Raw genomic sequence first — 14,615 nt, 5'->3', positions numbered from 1 at the left:
CCCCTTTATTGGGTGGTTCGATTCGTGGTTTCAGCAAGCTTTCGAAACCAAGAAAGCAATTGTCCGGCTAGTCACCACCGCATATCCTTCTTCCGAAATGGTTGTAATGGTTTATGAATTTTTTGATTCACATATGAATTGATTTGTCCGGCTATTCGAAAGTTCGCCTCATGTTTGTGACTGCATACTCACTCATCTTGACAGATAGTAGTTATACGCTTCGGCGTACCGATGCCAATTGGGCTATAGTATCATCTCATTGGTTTGCGCAGCGATGATCACAACAGGGGTAGTGCATAAAATGGTCGATGATGGGTGGAGGGGGTGGAATGGCAGTCTACGGCGCCGAGGTGCCATTATTTTGATTTTGACCGAGTAGATGCAATTTTATTTTGTTGAAATTGTGGTATAAACAGTAGATGCAAGCTTTTGAGAGGAGTAGAATTCATAGAGTAAATCAATGCCAGCTTTTGGAATTTGATATAAAAGCTTTCATTTCAATGTTTTTGCTTCACCATCACCTTTCTTGAATTGTAGTTTATGTCGCTACCTAGATATTTCGTTCGTATGTTACGCTGACTCCTGCTGACGCACGAAGAAAGACAGGAAGGGTTTTCTCGTAGTGAACTTGTGGTACCCAGCAGGCAGTAGCTGAGAGGCGCTTCAGCCATCATGGCCTTGTTCTCTTGAGAATGATTGGATCAATTCCTTGAAATTAAACCTTGTCCTTTATCTGTGCTTTGCCTTCTTTTCCCATTTCCTGCAGGATTGGATCCGAGTTAATGAATTTAATACGATTTGAATGCCTGTCTGGTTTTTTTTTTGATTATCCGTGTAATGGGTCTATATATATGCTATGGTAATATGGTGGTAATATGCAGGTAGTAGTGACATAGTTAGTACCCTACATACCATCATACATTTTTTTGACCGAAAGAAGCATTCGAGATTTCAACAATCAAGGTTTAATAAACTGGATATCGGATATTATCTGGGTATCATCTGGATATTGTCTGGATATCGTCTGGATATCGTCTGGATATCATCTGAAGATACATCTACACCTACACACATCTACATTTACACCTACACCTTCACCTACACCTTCACCTACACCTTGACCATTGTATTAACCCAAGCCTCAAGTCAAACTCAACATATATCTACACTATCTACCATCTACCATCTACTACCCACCACCCACCACTCACTACCGTGTATCATCAACCGAACCGAAACTTACTTCTTACAACTTTAATCTTCACTCTCAGGTTTCAGTCTTCAGTCTGCAATCTGCAATCTTCAAATCACAACGCTCCCTTTCTTCCCCTCTCTCCCAAAAGAAATAAATGATTTCATTATCATACATCTTTTCCCTTCAAAGGAACATTCTTTTCACTAGGTAGACTAAGCACCCAACTACTCAACTGCTTATCATCAGCCATTCTTTATTAATCCTCATCCCGCTCTTATTATACCTTTTGTCTTACCGTTTTCTGCCCTGACCTTTGCCTATCGCTTCACGACCGACCTCTCTCGATTGAATTGTTCCCCACTGTTCATCTTCCTACAGTCCCTTGTATCTATCTGTATTTATTTTTTACACAAAAGGTTTTTGGTTACGATAAGCCTTGCAACGCATCCGCATCATTTCACGCACTGCACCCACTGCACCACTTTCACCCACTACGCACCCAAGGAATGCTCCACTTCGACCGTTTTGCAGGACCCTAAGACTCTTAGAGCTTCCCATCAATAAATTTTACCATTCCTATTCCTGTTCCTATTCTCATTACCCTACTTCGATTCTTCGAGGAAAGGCTCCAAAAGAGAACACCGGTTTTGCCGCGACGTCAAGACGACCTACGCCCTCGGGCTACTGCATATGACGAGCAGAAATGAGCAGAAGAGAAACAATTCCCCTCCTTCGTGCAGGCATTGGCACACCTTGGTTTTCATGAATAAACCATCTACTTCATTTGATGACCCAGTTTTTGGCAATATATACCCATTTGTTATTTTTCCCAATACTAAATTTACAAGTAATGAAATATGAATCCTCAAATTGCTCGACGTTATCCTTCGCAGCAGTTGGGCGCGACTCCTGGATATGGAAACCCTCCATTCGAACCTCCCCCTCAGACTGGAAGAGCAGATCGACCTGCGCCGTTACCATATCGAAATTCTAGAAATCTCAGTTCCTCCACACTTTCCCCTCTCCATCGCCCCTACCCAGTCGATAGCAATGAATATCAAAGACCTCTAGCGGTTAGTCGCAGTATATCAGATCAAGACTTTGGTGGAGAGCACATGCTGAGGCGGAAAACTCCAAATGGGACACTAGCCGCGGGGTATGATGGAACTCCTGTGCAGTGGTCTAGCAAGGCACCGGCTTTGAAGCACGTTGTACTTGATGCCTCGGGAGGTTCAGCATACTCAGATGGGTCGAATGGTATGGCAGGATCTGGATGGAATTTCAATTCGCCAAATAATTTCAATAATCTTGATCAGCGAGTAAATAATTTATCGTCGCAGAATTGGACACCATTTACCCCTCTTCAAAATAATTTTTATAGTTCCCCGGGCCATGTATCACCTATGCACCAGATCCCTTCTTATTTCTCACCGACTGGGTTTTCCGTTCCAACTGCGCGACAGCCGGCTTACCAACCTGGACCTGGCCCTACTGCATCAAACGATGGAGGTCTATACGGCCCGTACTGGCCAGATGGGAGTTACACTCCCTACCGGCCAGCGGCTTACAGGGACCACACATTTGGAGGTCATGACTTTCAACACGTAAAGCTTGGATCGGAGTACTTTGGAGGGGTTCACCCTTTACGGCAATCCGAATTCGACAATGTTAACCCGCCACTTCATAGAGATTTATCATTTCCACGGATGGATGATCACTCACAATCATATGATTCTATGCAACAAAACCTGTATCAAATTGGTGGCAGCAGCAATGCAGTTTTCTCTGATCCTTCGAGTACCCTGATCCAGCCACTGAGTAGGGCTGGAAATGCCCAATTTAAGGAAAAGACACTTTCCTGGGCGCATGCTATCTATGTAGATCTGTTAGCTTATTTGCATCAGACGAAAAAGGAGAATCGACAGAATCGACTTTCTAATGGCTCTAAACCCTATGCCAAAAGTGTTATATACCCCAAACCACCAAGGCAGCCGAGCTCAACTTTCTCTTCACCAGGGCCCTCTCAAGATGGTACGCCTTTGAGAAGCCATCGTCCAAGTCTCAGTCACCGTAATTCTTATGGCTTCGCGGACCCGTCGGACGGTAGATACTCGCGGTCTATGAATCAAGTGATGGGAGCAGGTCACTACGTGCCTTCTTTCCAACTGTCGCAGCACAGCATAGCATCTCCCACATCTAACGCTCAAGAAGCACTGGATCTTCTTGCTAGTCTCTGCGAGGAAAGTCACTGGACTTGGGTTGATGGCATGTTATTAGGAGGGTGTCTTGCATATGGTTTAGAAGACTACAATAGAGCGCGAGACTGGTACGAGAAGATAATCGTTATAGATCCAAGGTATGTTATACGACGCCATTGAGATGACACCCTAGCTAACTGTAATCTCAGGCATGTGGAAGCAATTTCAAACCTGGCGGCAACACTTTTGTGCCTACAGAGACGCGACGAAGCAGAGGCAAATTGGCGAAAATCTGTCAACCTCCGTCCTAATTATTTTGAGGCTGTTGAACATCTGATAGGTCTTCTATGTGGTGATCATCGCGGTCAGGAAGCGGTTGCTATCATTGAATTTGTAGAGCGGTCTTTACGGATTCCTAAATCGGATGATCATCATGATCATTACAGCGAGACGTCAAGTAGTACTGACCGAGAGTTTCACGATTTTGCGAGTACCACTTCTGATACAGTTGTTGACTACGACGATAGGGACCGTCGTTCGATTTTGAGTGAAAGGCTTGAAGATAGTCCTGAAAAGGCTGGGTTTGGTTCAAGTGGATTCGCAATACCTGGAGCTGAAAATGGTCGACTGCTAGCTCTCATACACGCTAAAGGCAATATGCTGTACGCTCTCGGTGATGTAAGTGCAGCGTCTAAAGCTTTTGAGGATGCTGTTGTCATAAGTGCAGGGAAAGGAATTGGCGGAATTCAAGGACTCATTCGCAGGATAATCCATAGCCTGACTCTTGACTGTTTTCCTGGAATGCGTACCGACCCTGCCTCAACGCCAAGCTCAGCACCCTTGCTCTTACCCCCCGAAAAGGCATTGGAGTCAAAATCACTGGTATTTGCAAGAAACGGCGAACTCCCTGGTCTTCGATATATTCCCGAAGGATTGGCCCAAAAGGCTGCCATATCAACTACCAGTAATTCTCTGTTGTCCTTAGCCAAGATCTTCCAAGATGCCATGTCCAATAATACGTCACAGCGGATTTCAAGAATGCCTACAGGTGTCGGAGACATCCTCGCATTGTATTATTTATCTTTATCGTTGCAACCCAGTCCATCAACAGCTAATAATGTTGGTATTCTTCTGGCAAGCGTACAACAACCCGCAGCTCATCGACCAATTCCATCTCGAGACACCACAAATAATACTGCGATACCTGGAGTCGTTGCTGGTAGCGGTGTCGCTTTAGCACTTGCTTACTATAATTATGGGTTGCTCTTGGATTCAAGACATGCACACCTCTACACCAATTTGGGGAGTTTACTCAAGGATATCGGTCAGCTTCCAGCTGCGATTAAGATGTACGAAAAAGCAGTGCATTGCGATGGAACCTTTGACATTGCTTTAGCAAATCTAGCAAATGCTGTCAAAGATCAAGGGCGTACAAGCGATGCGATTGTGTACTACAAGAGAGCGGTAAAAGCAAGTCCTGATTTTGCGGAAGCAGTTTGCGGTCTTTCCAACGCTTTGAATTCAGTCTGTGACTGGAAAGGAAGAGGGGGCGTTATCCTTGATGGCGGTAAACGAGATCGTTGGCATGTAGACGATGATGGAATGATATCCGAAGCAAATCCGAATAAACATGGTGGAGGACTGATGAAACGAGTTGTTGATATTGTTGCCAAACAATTGAAGGAAGGATCGATTTGGGGTCGCGGAACTTTGCAGGGCCAAGCATTTAACCATTTTCTTCGACAACTCGAAGCCGCTGATTGTGGTGGTGAATGGCCGCAGGAGAAGAGAGAAAGTATTCAGACGGCGCTTGGCGCCTGGACTGGACATCGCTGGGAAGGAGCTCGAATTGTACGTTTGGTTGAACGTGCCACAAAACGTGCCACTCGTCGATGGTATCAAGACAGATATGTCAAGAAAAGGGAATATCCTCCTAGTTTTTATCCTCGGCCTCAATTCCCGAGCAGCCTGTCGGTACCATCGGCACCTACCGTGTTACCATTCCATACTTTCACTTGCCCGTTGTCGGCGAAAGATATACGGCAGATTTCTCAACGAAACGCTCTCAGAATTTCGGCCTCTACGCTGCGATCTCCTTGGATGCAAGGCTCCGTGTTCCCTCCCCCTTCCCCTCCAAGACCTCACCTCAATATTGGATATGTTTCTTCTGACTTCAACAACCATCCATTAGCACATTTGTAAGTTTTTTTTTTCGACCTTCCTTTGCACCACCATGCTCATAAAAATTTAGAATGCAATCTGTCTTTGGATTCCACAATCCATCACGAGCAAAAGCCTTTTGTTATGCCACAACTGCTAGCGATACTTCCATTCATAGACAACAAATCGAACGCGAGGCCCCTGTTTTTCGCGATGTCAGTTCATGGTCTGCTGATCGCTTAGTGAACCAAATCGTTCAGGATAACATTCACATTCTTGTGAATCTCAACGGATACACTCGAGGCGCTCGCAATGAAGTATTTGCTGCACGCCCAGCTCCTATTCAGATGTCGTTCATGGGCTTCGCTGGAACTTTAGGGGCTGAGTGGTGCGATTATCTTCTGGCAGATGAGACTGCTATTCCACATGAAACGCTACGACCATGGAGACGAAATATCGACTTAGAGGATCAAGTTGAAGATGAGCAGTCTATCAATGATGATCGTTGGGTTTATTCGGAGAACATTATATTCTGCAGGGATACCTTCTTCTGCTGTGATCATGCTCAATCGGAACCAAGGGATCAGCAAGCGTCCTGGGAAGAAGAACAAACAACACGATGGAAGATGAGAAAGGAACTCTTTCCAAGTTTGTCTGACGATGCTATTATTCTTGGGAATTTCAATCAACTTTACAAGGTATGCCTAACAGTTTCCAGTCTCTTCTGTCTAATGCTTTTGCTAACTGTTTTTAGATTGAACCCACCACTTTCCGTACTTGGTTAAGGATTTTGGATAAAGTACCAAAAGCAATTCTTTGGCTGTTGCGCTTTCCCGACTTAGGTGAAAGTAATTTAAAAGCAACGGCACGAGAATGGGCGGGAGAAAGTGTTGCTTCCCGAATTTGGTTTACAGATGTAGCACCCAAACATTTGCATATATCTCGAGCTCGAATTTGCGATTTGTTCCTCGATACTCCAGAATGTAATGCGCATACAACAGCAGCAGATGTTCTTTGGTCAAGTACACCTCTTCTCACCTTACCACGCTACAAATATAAGATGTGCTCTCGCATGGCAGCATCAATTCTCAAAGGCGCATTACCTCGAAGTGAAGAAGGTGAAAGGGCCGCTTCGGAACTCATCGCAAAGGATGAAGCACAGTATGAAGAATTTGCGATAAGACTCGCAAGAACCTTTTACTATGATACGACTACGGGGTATGGTGTAGGCAGAGGGAGATTGGGGGATCTCAGGAGATTACTCTATGAAAGTCGATATGATTGTGCACTTTTTGATACGAGGAGGTGGGTGAGGGATTTGGAGGAGGCGTATGAGATTGCTTGGAGGAGGTGGGTGGATGGTGAGGGAGGCGATATTTATATTCGTTGAGTTGTTATGTTCGGAGTGTAAACGCTTAGGAGATGTCATACGACATGTTTGTGATAGGCTGGAGGTAGTCAGGCGTTCATTCTTCGTTTCGGGCGATGTATGGAGTCTTTTTGGAAGACATTTTTGGATATCATATGGATGGCGATGGCGACGGTGGTTTTGAGGCGATATGGGGTATGGATGTTTGGATACCATAGAATCGGATCGATTTTGGGATATACTACTCAAGGGGCATTAGGCTATACTAGGGTTATAGGTAAAAGAAGACGAGGATTCTCATGTCAGGGGCGTTTTTTTCTTCTTTTTGTAATACTTTTTCTTTTCTTCTTCTTCTGGGGGCAGTGGTTTGCTGGGGGTTTGAAGGGGAATGCGTGGTATTGTCGGTAAAGGCCAGATGGATAGGGATATCTACATACATGGCTTTGGAGAAAGGAAGGCGATGAAAGGAAATAAATAGACTATGTTTCTCGAGCGCCAGAGTTAACTTGGGCTACTTCATCTTTGTGATTCTTCTCTACAGCTCTTGAAGCTTACGGGATTTCTGTGATGTGTGTATGTGTGTGTGTAGGATAGAATAGAGTGAGTGTATGTGTGTATGAGGATACTGGAGGTTGGGAATGAGGGATGAGAGGTTGAAGAGAAGGGCGAAAGGGACGCATGTGTGTAGATTGATACGTAGCATCTCTTAGTGGAGTGGCAGCCGCACGAACGGAATGGGAGAGTAGGGCAATATTAATGAAGGTTGACGTGGGCAATTGGTAGTGTCTCAAGATCTGCAATATCAAGGTGAACTTCAAATCATATCACATCCATAAAGCACAAGACACTCAAATCAAACGACATCAAACAAACAATAAAGTTCTAAAAATCCTTGAACTCCATTGTAAAACAAATTGGTATATCAGTATGACACAGAAAGCTTTTGATATTCATTCATAAAGCCTAACTATTGCGCCTCCCATTTTTGTAACCCTCCAAAGAGAACCCATTTCAACAAAGCATGAATAATTTAGTATTCAGCGGAGCTTCCTTGTGGGAACTCGAAAGTGACGGTACGACCAGTCAATCTCTTGTAAACATCAGAGTAGGTATCGAGTCTGTGATCAACACCTCCCTTCTCCTTCTCATCGAGGATAACCTTCAAGATCTTGCTTCCATCCTCCTTGGTGCGGAGACGCTTTCCGACAATCTCAACTGGGTAGACGATATCGGTAAGGATAGCGTCGTGGACAGCAGTCAAAGTTCTGGAACGAGGACGCTTTTGGGTGAGGGAGGTTCTGGATCTGTTGGATCTCTTTGGGCGGGGAAGGATACGACGACCAGCAAGGATCAAGACGTGACGGTCAGAGAACTTCTTCTCGAGCTCACGGGTGAGACTATTCAATTATTAGAGAATTACCAACATATTATGGAGTGATAGATATACATACCGTTGTTGAACCTTGTGGAAAGCAACGAGGGAAGGAACGGGGACAAAGATGGCAATAGCCTTCTTGCCGTGGCCAACTTCAATCTAAAATTTGATTAAAGTCAGCTCGCGATCTCCAGTCTCAAGACATGGTCCGCAGCCCGTTCGATTCCACCATCAACACCGACATCCCCAACTCTCAATTTGTATAATGTATCGTCATCAAGTTCATTTCATCTTGTTTTCCCAATTGACCAAAGAATATCCCTTTTCCATCGTATGTTTACATTTCGAAACTTTCGAAGAAAAAGTGATATCGATACCCAATGTTTTATTTGTGATGAAATGTCGTCTAGTATACGGTATACGAAAGTGATAATTCGAAATGTCGGTATCAATTGTAAAATTATCGAAGGTCGACAAACGCTGCATTCTCATTTTGCGATTGCGAAAATGTTGCGAGAATGACAAGCATACACAGAGCACGTCGAAAGTACATCTGCGAGTTAATCACACGGACAAAAGAAAAAATGTTAACTAACCTCCTTAGCAGAAGAGAATTGAAGAGGTCTCAAAGCAGCCTTCAAGTCTGGGGTGTTGGACTCGAGGTCATAGAGAGCAGTAGCGATGCTGTTCTCAAGCTCAGATGGGTTGGCGTGGGAAGGGCTGGTAGCCACGATCTTGTTGATGGCAGACATGCTTGCGGTTGTCGATTGTCGATGGATGGGAATGGAGAGAGAACGTATTTCAAAAGTTTTGGACGGAGAGTTTTGAGATTGATTGTGCGAATTGTGAAGCGAAGGGCTAGTGTAATTTGGGTTAGTGCATGTAATTTGTATCCAATTGAATCGATTACAATGTGGGGTAATATTTTGTGAAATGGAAGGAGTACAGTAAAGGAAACTCACCAGGGGCAAACATGCCCATTCACATGTCTACACGAACATTATCATTCATCTCTATCATTGATCTCTATCGAGTGAGACAACTCCAAACATCCAGCTCACTCCCCTACGGATATGTATCTCCGTAGCAGTAGCCCCAGAACTAAGCATCATTCAAATCAATCCATTCATTCAATAATATCAGTCTCATCTAGGACATAATACACATGTTAGATACATTACGAAATATCACACCAAATACTTCAACTTTGCCAATACAGAAAATACATAAATATCTAATATTTTGCTCAATCTCTAGACATCTTTAACATCTATAAAATGAAAAGGTAATTCTATACACAAAATCCCAACCCAAAAATGTGTGATAATAAATGCATGCACCCGCATACAACCCAAAAGGTTTCAAGGGGTGCAATCCCCATCCATCCATAAACTAATTCCCTAATCATATCGAGAATCCTTGGCATACCCTTTTGCTCTAGATATTCATACCCCCCATGTGTGTATGAACGCCTCCATATTAAAACCCACCATGCATACCAAATCCATGTCCTATCCCAAAGCACCTAACCATCTCCCTCCAGAGAAGATCTATCCATGTCCAACCTCAAAAGCAAGTCCAATCATCCCCTTCCTCTTTCTAACCGTGTCGATAAGATATAACGAATGACGAAGCAACGAATTGTCCGCCTCCCCCCCAAAATCCCAGCTTTTCAACGCCCAAAAAGAAATCCCAAAATCAAAGTCCATTCCCCAGCACAACACCACAGCCCGTCTTTCGATCTCTCACTTCACTCAAATCCCAATTCTGGGCCCACTCTCCAACTTCTCAATCCCCTTTAATCCAGCTCCAAAATCCATAACCAGAATCTTGGGATCCTGTCCAGTACTAACAATTCTTCTGTAATCACTCTTGGCCCCCAACACCCAACTCGCATGCCACTTTGGAAAGTCTAGTAACAAACCTCCCGTTTCCATATCCCAGACCTTAATATCCTGATCATAACTCCCAGAAATCAATCTTCCACTAATTGAATCGATATGTAAAGATCGGACCAGGTTCTCATGAGCATTGATTAATTTTAAGCACTCCCCAGTATTGGCATTCCAAATACGAATAGTTTTATCGTTGCCAGCTGACGCGATATATTTTGAATCTTCGGAAAATTGACTGCAAGCGAGACCTTTGGTATGGCGAGAGAATTCTCGAATATTCTTCCCCGTGTCGATGTTCCATAACTTGACTCGGAAATCTCCACTGCAGCTTACAATAGAATTTCCCCTCAATTGTACTGCATTGACTGGACCGGAATGACCACGAACTTGTTTTATCAACTGACCCGAGCGACGATCCCAAATACAAATACTAACATCTTTAGAACATGTAACGATGTATCGTTCATCGAATGCGAGATCAAGTACAGCTGCAGTGTGGTGTTCCAGACGCATAATTGGTTCGTATCCTTTCTTAATGTCGTACATGATACATGTACCGTCTGATGAACCAGTTACAAGGATATCATCGTCGTACTGAAGACACAAGATTGATGCATTGTGATGCATTGGAAAAGAAACAGTTCGTGGTTTACTACCAGGTTGTCGTAATTCGTCCGGACCTCGTTCGACTGGACCTGTCGCATAATGTGCCAGACTTCCATCGGCAGCGGTCAAGAGAGCGGGATTGTTCACAATCGCTGGAGGTCCAATAACCAAGACACACTTGTAAGTTTTGATATCCCACACACGAATCGTTCTATCTCTAGAACCAGTGATGATTTTGTGCCTATGAAAATATTAATGGTTGTCCTCGGGTGAAGAAATAGGCAGCGTTCACTTACTCATCGAATTGTGTGCAATAGATACTGTCCGTATGCCCAAGGAGATAAGTTGGCGTCGATTCGCCAAGAATCCATCTCTCGTCCAACTTTTGCCTAATGCGATAAATTTCTTTCCAATCCGTTTCAGGATCCAAAGCTGGGACACCATCTCCTACTCCTGGGATAACTGGATGGGGCATAGCATAAGCTCTAGATTTCTCTCTCAAGAAAGTCTCTCGCCAAACGTGTTTTGATCCTGCCATAATTGCCCACTTGCGAGAAACCTGTTCCACTCTACGTAAAGACTTATGATCCAGATAAGATAGTATTTGAGTAGCAAGTTCCATTGGAAGGCTTCCTATAAAATCGACCCGACTAATTGACGTATCTTGGGCGTGTATTGAGTCGATTAATGTACTGACCGCTATGCCAATAGCACTCTCCCTATCATTCTGCTGTGTGTCTTCAGATCTCAAAAAGGTCCGATTCTTGAAGAGATTCTGGGCAGCTGCAGTAGCTCTGGCGGCTCCGCCAGTTCCCATCGGTATAATTGGAGGTGCGCCACCATGTCCAGGTGTTGGGGAAGCTAGTTCTGAGCAAGAATCCACAGGACCGTCAAAGTTGAAGTGAGATGGTATCATCCTCGAATTTCTGTTGAAACTTGTAGCTTGTCGTAGTCTGTGCCAAGGGGAGGATGAAGAGGATGGACGTTCTTCTGTAGCATGCGAATGTCTCCTCTTTCTGTTCTTTATGGATACTGACGCACGTCGAATTAAACCTCTTATGCCACCTGTCCGCCGCGCATCTAGCGGCTCTTCCAAATCTTCATTCACGGACAGATCTGACATTCGCTCCAACACATCAGTTTCTAAAGGGACCGATCCAAGACGCATTCTGCGAAAGGGAGTGCGGTTTGTGCTCGATGTATCCGCTGGAATATCCCATCCTCTCGCAGTAGCAGGACTTATGAGAGTGACTCGCGCCTGCTGAACAGGTGAATATTCGTCATTTGGAAGAATTCGAGTCATTGTTGTCGATGCCGGAACAAGAAATTATGGTGGGTATGTATGGACTTGAAAGAATTGGCAGATAGTTGAGTGGTCTTGAAGTATTCAAATAATTGGGCCAAAACTTATGGTCCCTGCAGGATGAATTTGTTGTCCGGGGAAAGGAACAGCGTAGTCAATGGCGGTGTGAATGAAGATTTCCGTGTAAAGGTTTGAATTTCAGAAGAGAAAGAAAGGCAATGGATTAAATTGAAATGAGGAAGAATTGATAGATTGACAGGTTTATGAAATTAAATGAATGTGTTGATGATGGAGGAATTTGAGGAATTTGAGGAGATGGAGGAGATGAAGGAAATGGAGGAAATGGAGAGAAATTGTGAAAATGTAAGAAAGACGGATGGTTAGACTCTAGAGGAATCAAATTCAATTGTGGATCGATAAAAGCGTTACAATTCACAATATAAATATATAAATATAAATGTCAATGTAAGAATGATAATAAATAAGGAATAAGGAATCCGTTTTTTAATCAAAAACCGAAATGCCGTTGTTTGATATTTCTCTTTTCAGCTCATATTCCGTCGGATAAGGAAATTTCAAAAGAAGCTAAGGGGGCTTGGGAAGGAGGGATAAACCTTATCAAGGGCGAGGCAAATCTTATATTCGTCTACCAATTTTGGGCGAGAGAGGAGGGGGTTGTAGCATCGTTCTCATTACTTACAGTCTGAGTCGAGGCTCGAGAGAGGTTAGGAGAAATGAAGTTTGATCCGAATCGCTTTGTGTATCTGTTTGAGAATAGTAGAATGGAGTGTAGAATGGAGTGTAGATGGTAGAATAGATGGTAGAATGGAGTGTAGATGGTAGAATAGATGGTAGAATAAATAGCAATATAGTAACATAGTAAAAGACTCAAGGAGAATACGTACATCTCACCCACCCACCGTCAAACTTCGGAGGAGCCGTTGGTTCTACGGAATAATAAAGTTTCAAAAGTGCTTTGTAGATCTTTTCGGTTCGCCGCTACGAAAGGAAGAAAGAGGGAGGGAGGGAGGAAAGGAGAAAGAAGACAAAGAAATGGATACTATACACCTGTCTGTATACACCTGTCTGTATATACCTACTCATTTCCTTTCACTTATTGATGAACAAACAAACAAGCAAACAAAGAAACATCCCCCAAATTCTTGCATCAGTATCAAATGGATTACTCCGTATCTAAGTATCCCATCCCAGGGGTTAAAATTGATCATCATCCTGCAAACTCTATCGCAGTCGCACACACGTATCGTATACATATCGGATCAAACTCCTCAATCAATCCCAATACAACGCCGCTTTGATTATCACGTAAACTTCCACATTGTCCCACAGATCAATTTTCCCATCTTTATCGACACTCACGTCGGAATCGAAATGCCAGCACCTAAAAGCGGCATGGCATACTCAGGTTCGGGATTAAAAATGATCAAAGGGGGGTTACCATGAACCCTAATCCGCTGATCCCCCAGACTTAAATGCTCATTAGCGTTGGAACTTTGACTGCATCTTTGACTGCCTTGTTGCAAAATTTTTATCCGTGAGTGGGATGAATGGGAGGTGCCGTTTCGTCTATACCTAGGTAGGTAGCTATTGATTTCATGATTCCTTACCCCAATCGAGTTTGACACTGTTCATGGTTCATACTTGACGAGTACTAGCTCTGCCTACCTATACTTAGTTAGTTCCTCCAGTACATGCAACTGCCCTACCTACCTATAGTTAGTTCCTCGAGTACATACACACATTACAACTTCCAAGCTTATCAAAAGACTAGCAGAGAAGAATCAACCGAGTCAATTGCCATCAAATCGAAATCAACCCGAGTCATCAATTGACTCCAAATCGTCATCCACCAAACCCAACTCGATCTCCCCGGACGGCAAAAAAAGACCAAGCCCTGGGGCTCGCTCAAACCTTTCACCCTCGAAACGGAGAAACCCCAAGTTCTCAATCCCCAAACCCAAGAAAAAATATTCCATCATGGCTCCACCCGAGTTCCGTCTCCCCATGGCCTACAGCTGGTTCTTCCTCATCATCGAACCTATATCCACCCTAGCCGGAGCCTACTACGCCCACTTCCAACCACACAAGTATCTCCTGCTCACACACGCCGCATCGTCTCCCTACCCCACCCCCAACGACATCCCCCTCTCCGCCCACATCGTGCTCACCCAACTCGCAAACCTATATCTCCTACTCGCCCTCAACGAAGCCCTCGTTCTCCGCTGCACCTCCGATCTCCGCGTCTGGAAAGTCTTCCTGTTTGGTCTGCTCGTCGCGGATTTCGGTCATCTGTACAGTGTCAAGGACTTGGGGTGGAGCATCTATTGGAATGTGGGCGCGTGGAATAAAATGGCGTGGGGAAATGTAGGGTTTGTGTATGTGGCGGCGGCGATGCGCATGGCTTTCTTGAGGGGTTGGGGATTGGGTACTGAAAAGGCGCAGCGGAAAGCTGTGAGGTCGCAAACTTTAGCGAGGGGGTTGAAGGGGGCTTGA

General features: G+C 44.3%; 4 protein-coding genes across 4 annotated transcripts; 2 read left to right on the top strand and 2 right to left on the bottom strand.

The window, feature by feature from the left end:
* Positions 1–2,052: 2,052 nt before the first annotated feature.
* Bfra_005246 (putative glycosyltransferase family 41 protein) lies at positions 2,053–6,943 on the top strand (the record flags this gene model as incomplete). The annotated part of the gene is made up of 4 exons (XM_037335631.1): positions 2,053–3,551; positions 3,603–5,591; positions 5,645–6,251; positions 6,308–6,943. 4 exons carry the CDS (start codon positions 2,053–2,055, stop codon positions 6,941–6,943), a joined length of 4,731 nt encoding a protein of 1,576 aa, XP_037192726.1.
* A 1,009-nt stretch (positions 6,944–7,952) lies between these two features.
* Positions 7,953–9,057, bottom strand: Bfra_005245 (putative 40s ribosomal protein s7 protein; the record flags this gene model as incomplete). The annotated part of the gene is made up of 3 exons (XM_037335630.1): positions 8,894–9,057; positions 8,374–8,456; positions 7,953–8,319 (listed from the first exon to the last, which is right to left on the bottom strand). The coding sequence occupies exons 1-3, from the start codon at positions 9,047–9,049 to the stop codon at positions 7,953–7,955; spliced, it is 606 nt and encodes a 201-aa protein (XP_037192725.1). The 5' UTR covers positions 9,050–9,057.
* A 994-nt stretch (positions 9,058–10,051) lies between these two features.
* Positions 10,052–12,101, bottom strand: Bfra_005244 (putative f-box and wd40 domain protein; the record flags this gene model as incomplete). Its single annotated transcript, XM_037335629.1, has 2 exons — positions 10,052–11,039; positions 11,095–12,101. 2 exons carry the CDS (start codon positions 12,099–12,101, stop codon positions 10,052–10,054), a joined length of 1,995 nt encoding a protein of 664 aa, XP_037192724.1.
* Positions 12,102–14,099: 1,998 nt separating this feature from the next.
* On the top strand, positions 14,100–14,615 carry Bfra_005243 (uncharacterized protein; the record flags this gene model as incomplete). Its single annotated transcript, XM_037335628.1, has 1 exon — positions 14,100–14,615. One exon carries the CDS (start codon positions 14,100–14,102, stop codon positions 14,613–14,615), a length of 516 nt encoding a protein of 171 aa, XP_037192723.1.

This window comes from Botrytis fragariae (genome assembly GCF_013461495.1).
Source record: "Botrytis fragariae strain BVB16 chromosome Unknown tig00000054, whole genome shotgun sequence".
Lineage (NCBI taxonomy): Eukaryota > Fungi > Ascomycota > Leotiomycetes > Helotiales > Sclerotiniaceae > Botrytis > Botrytis fragariae.
This window is presented reverse-complemented; position numbering and strand designations above follow the sequence as displayed.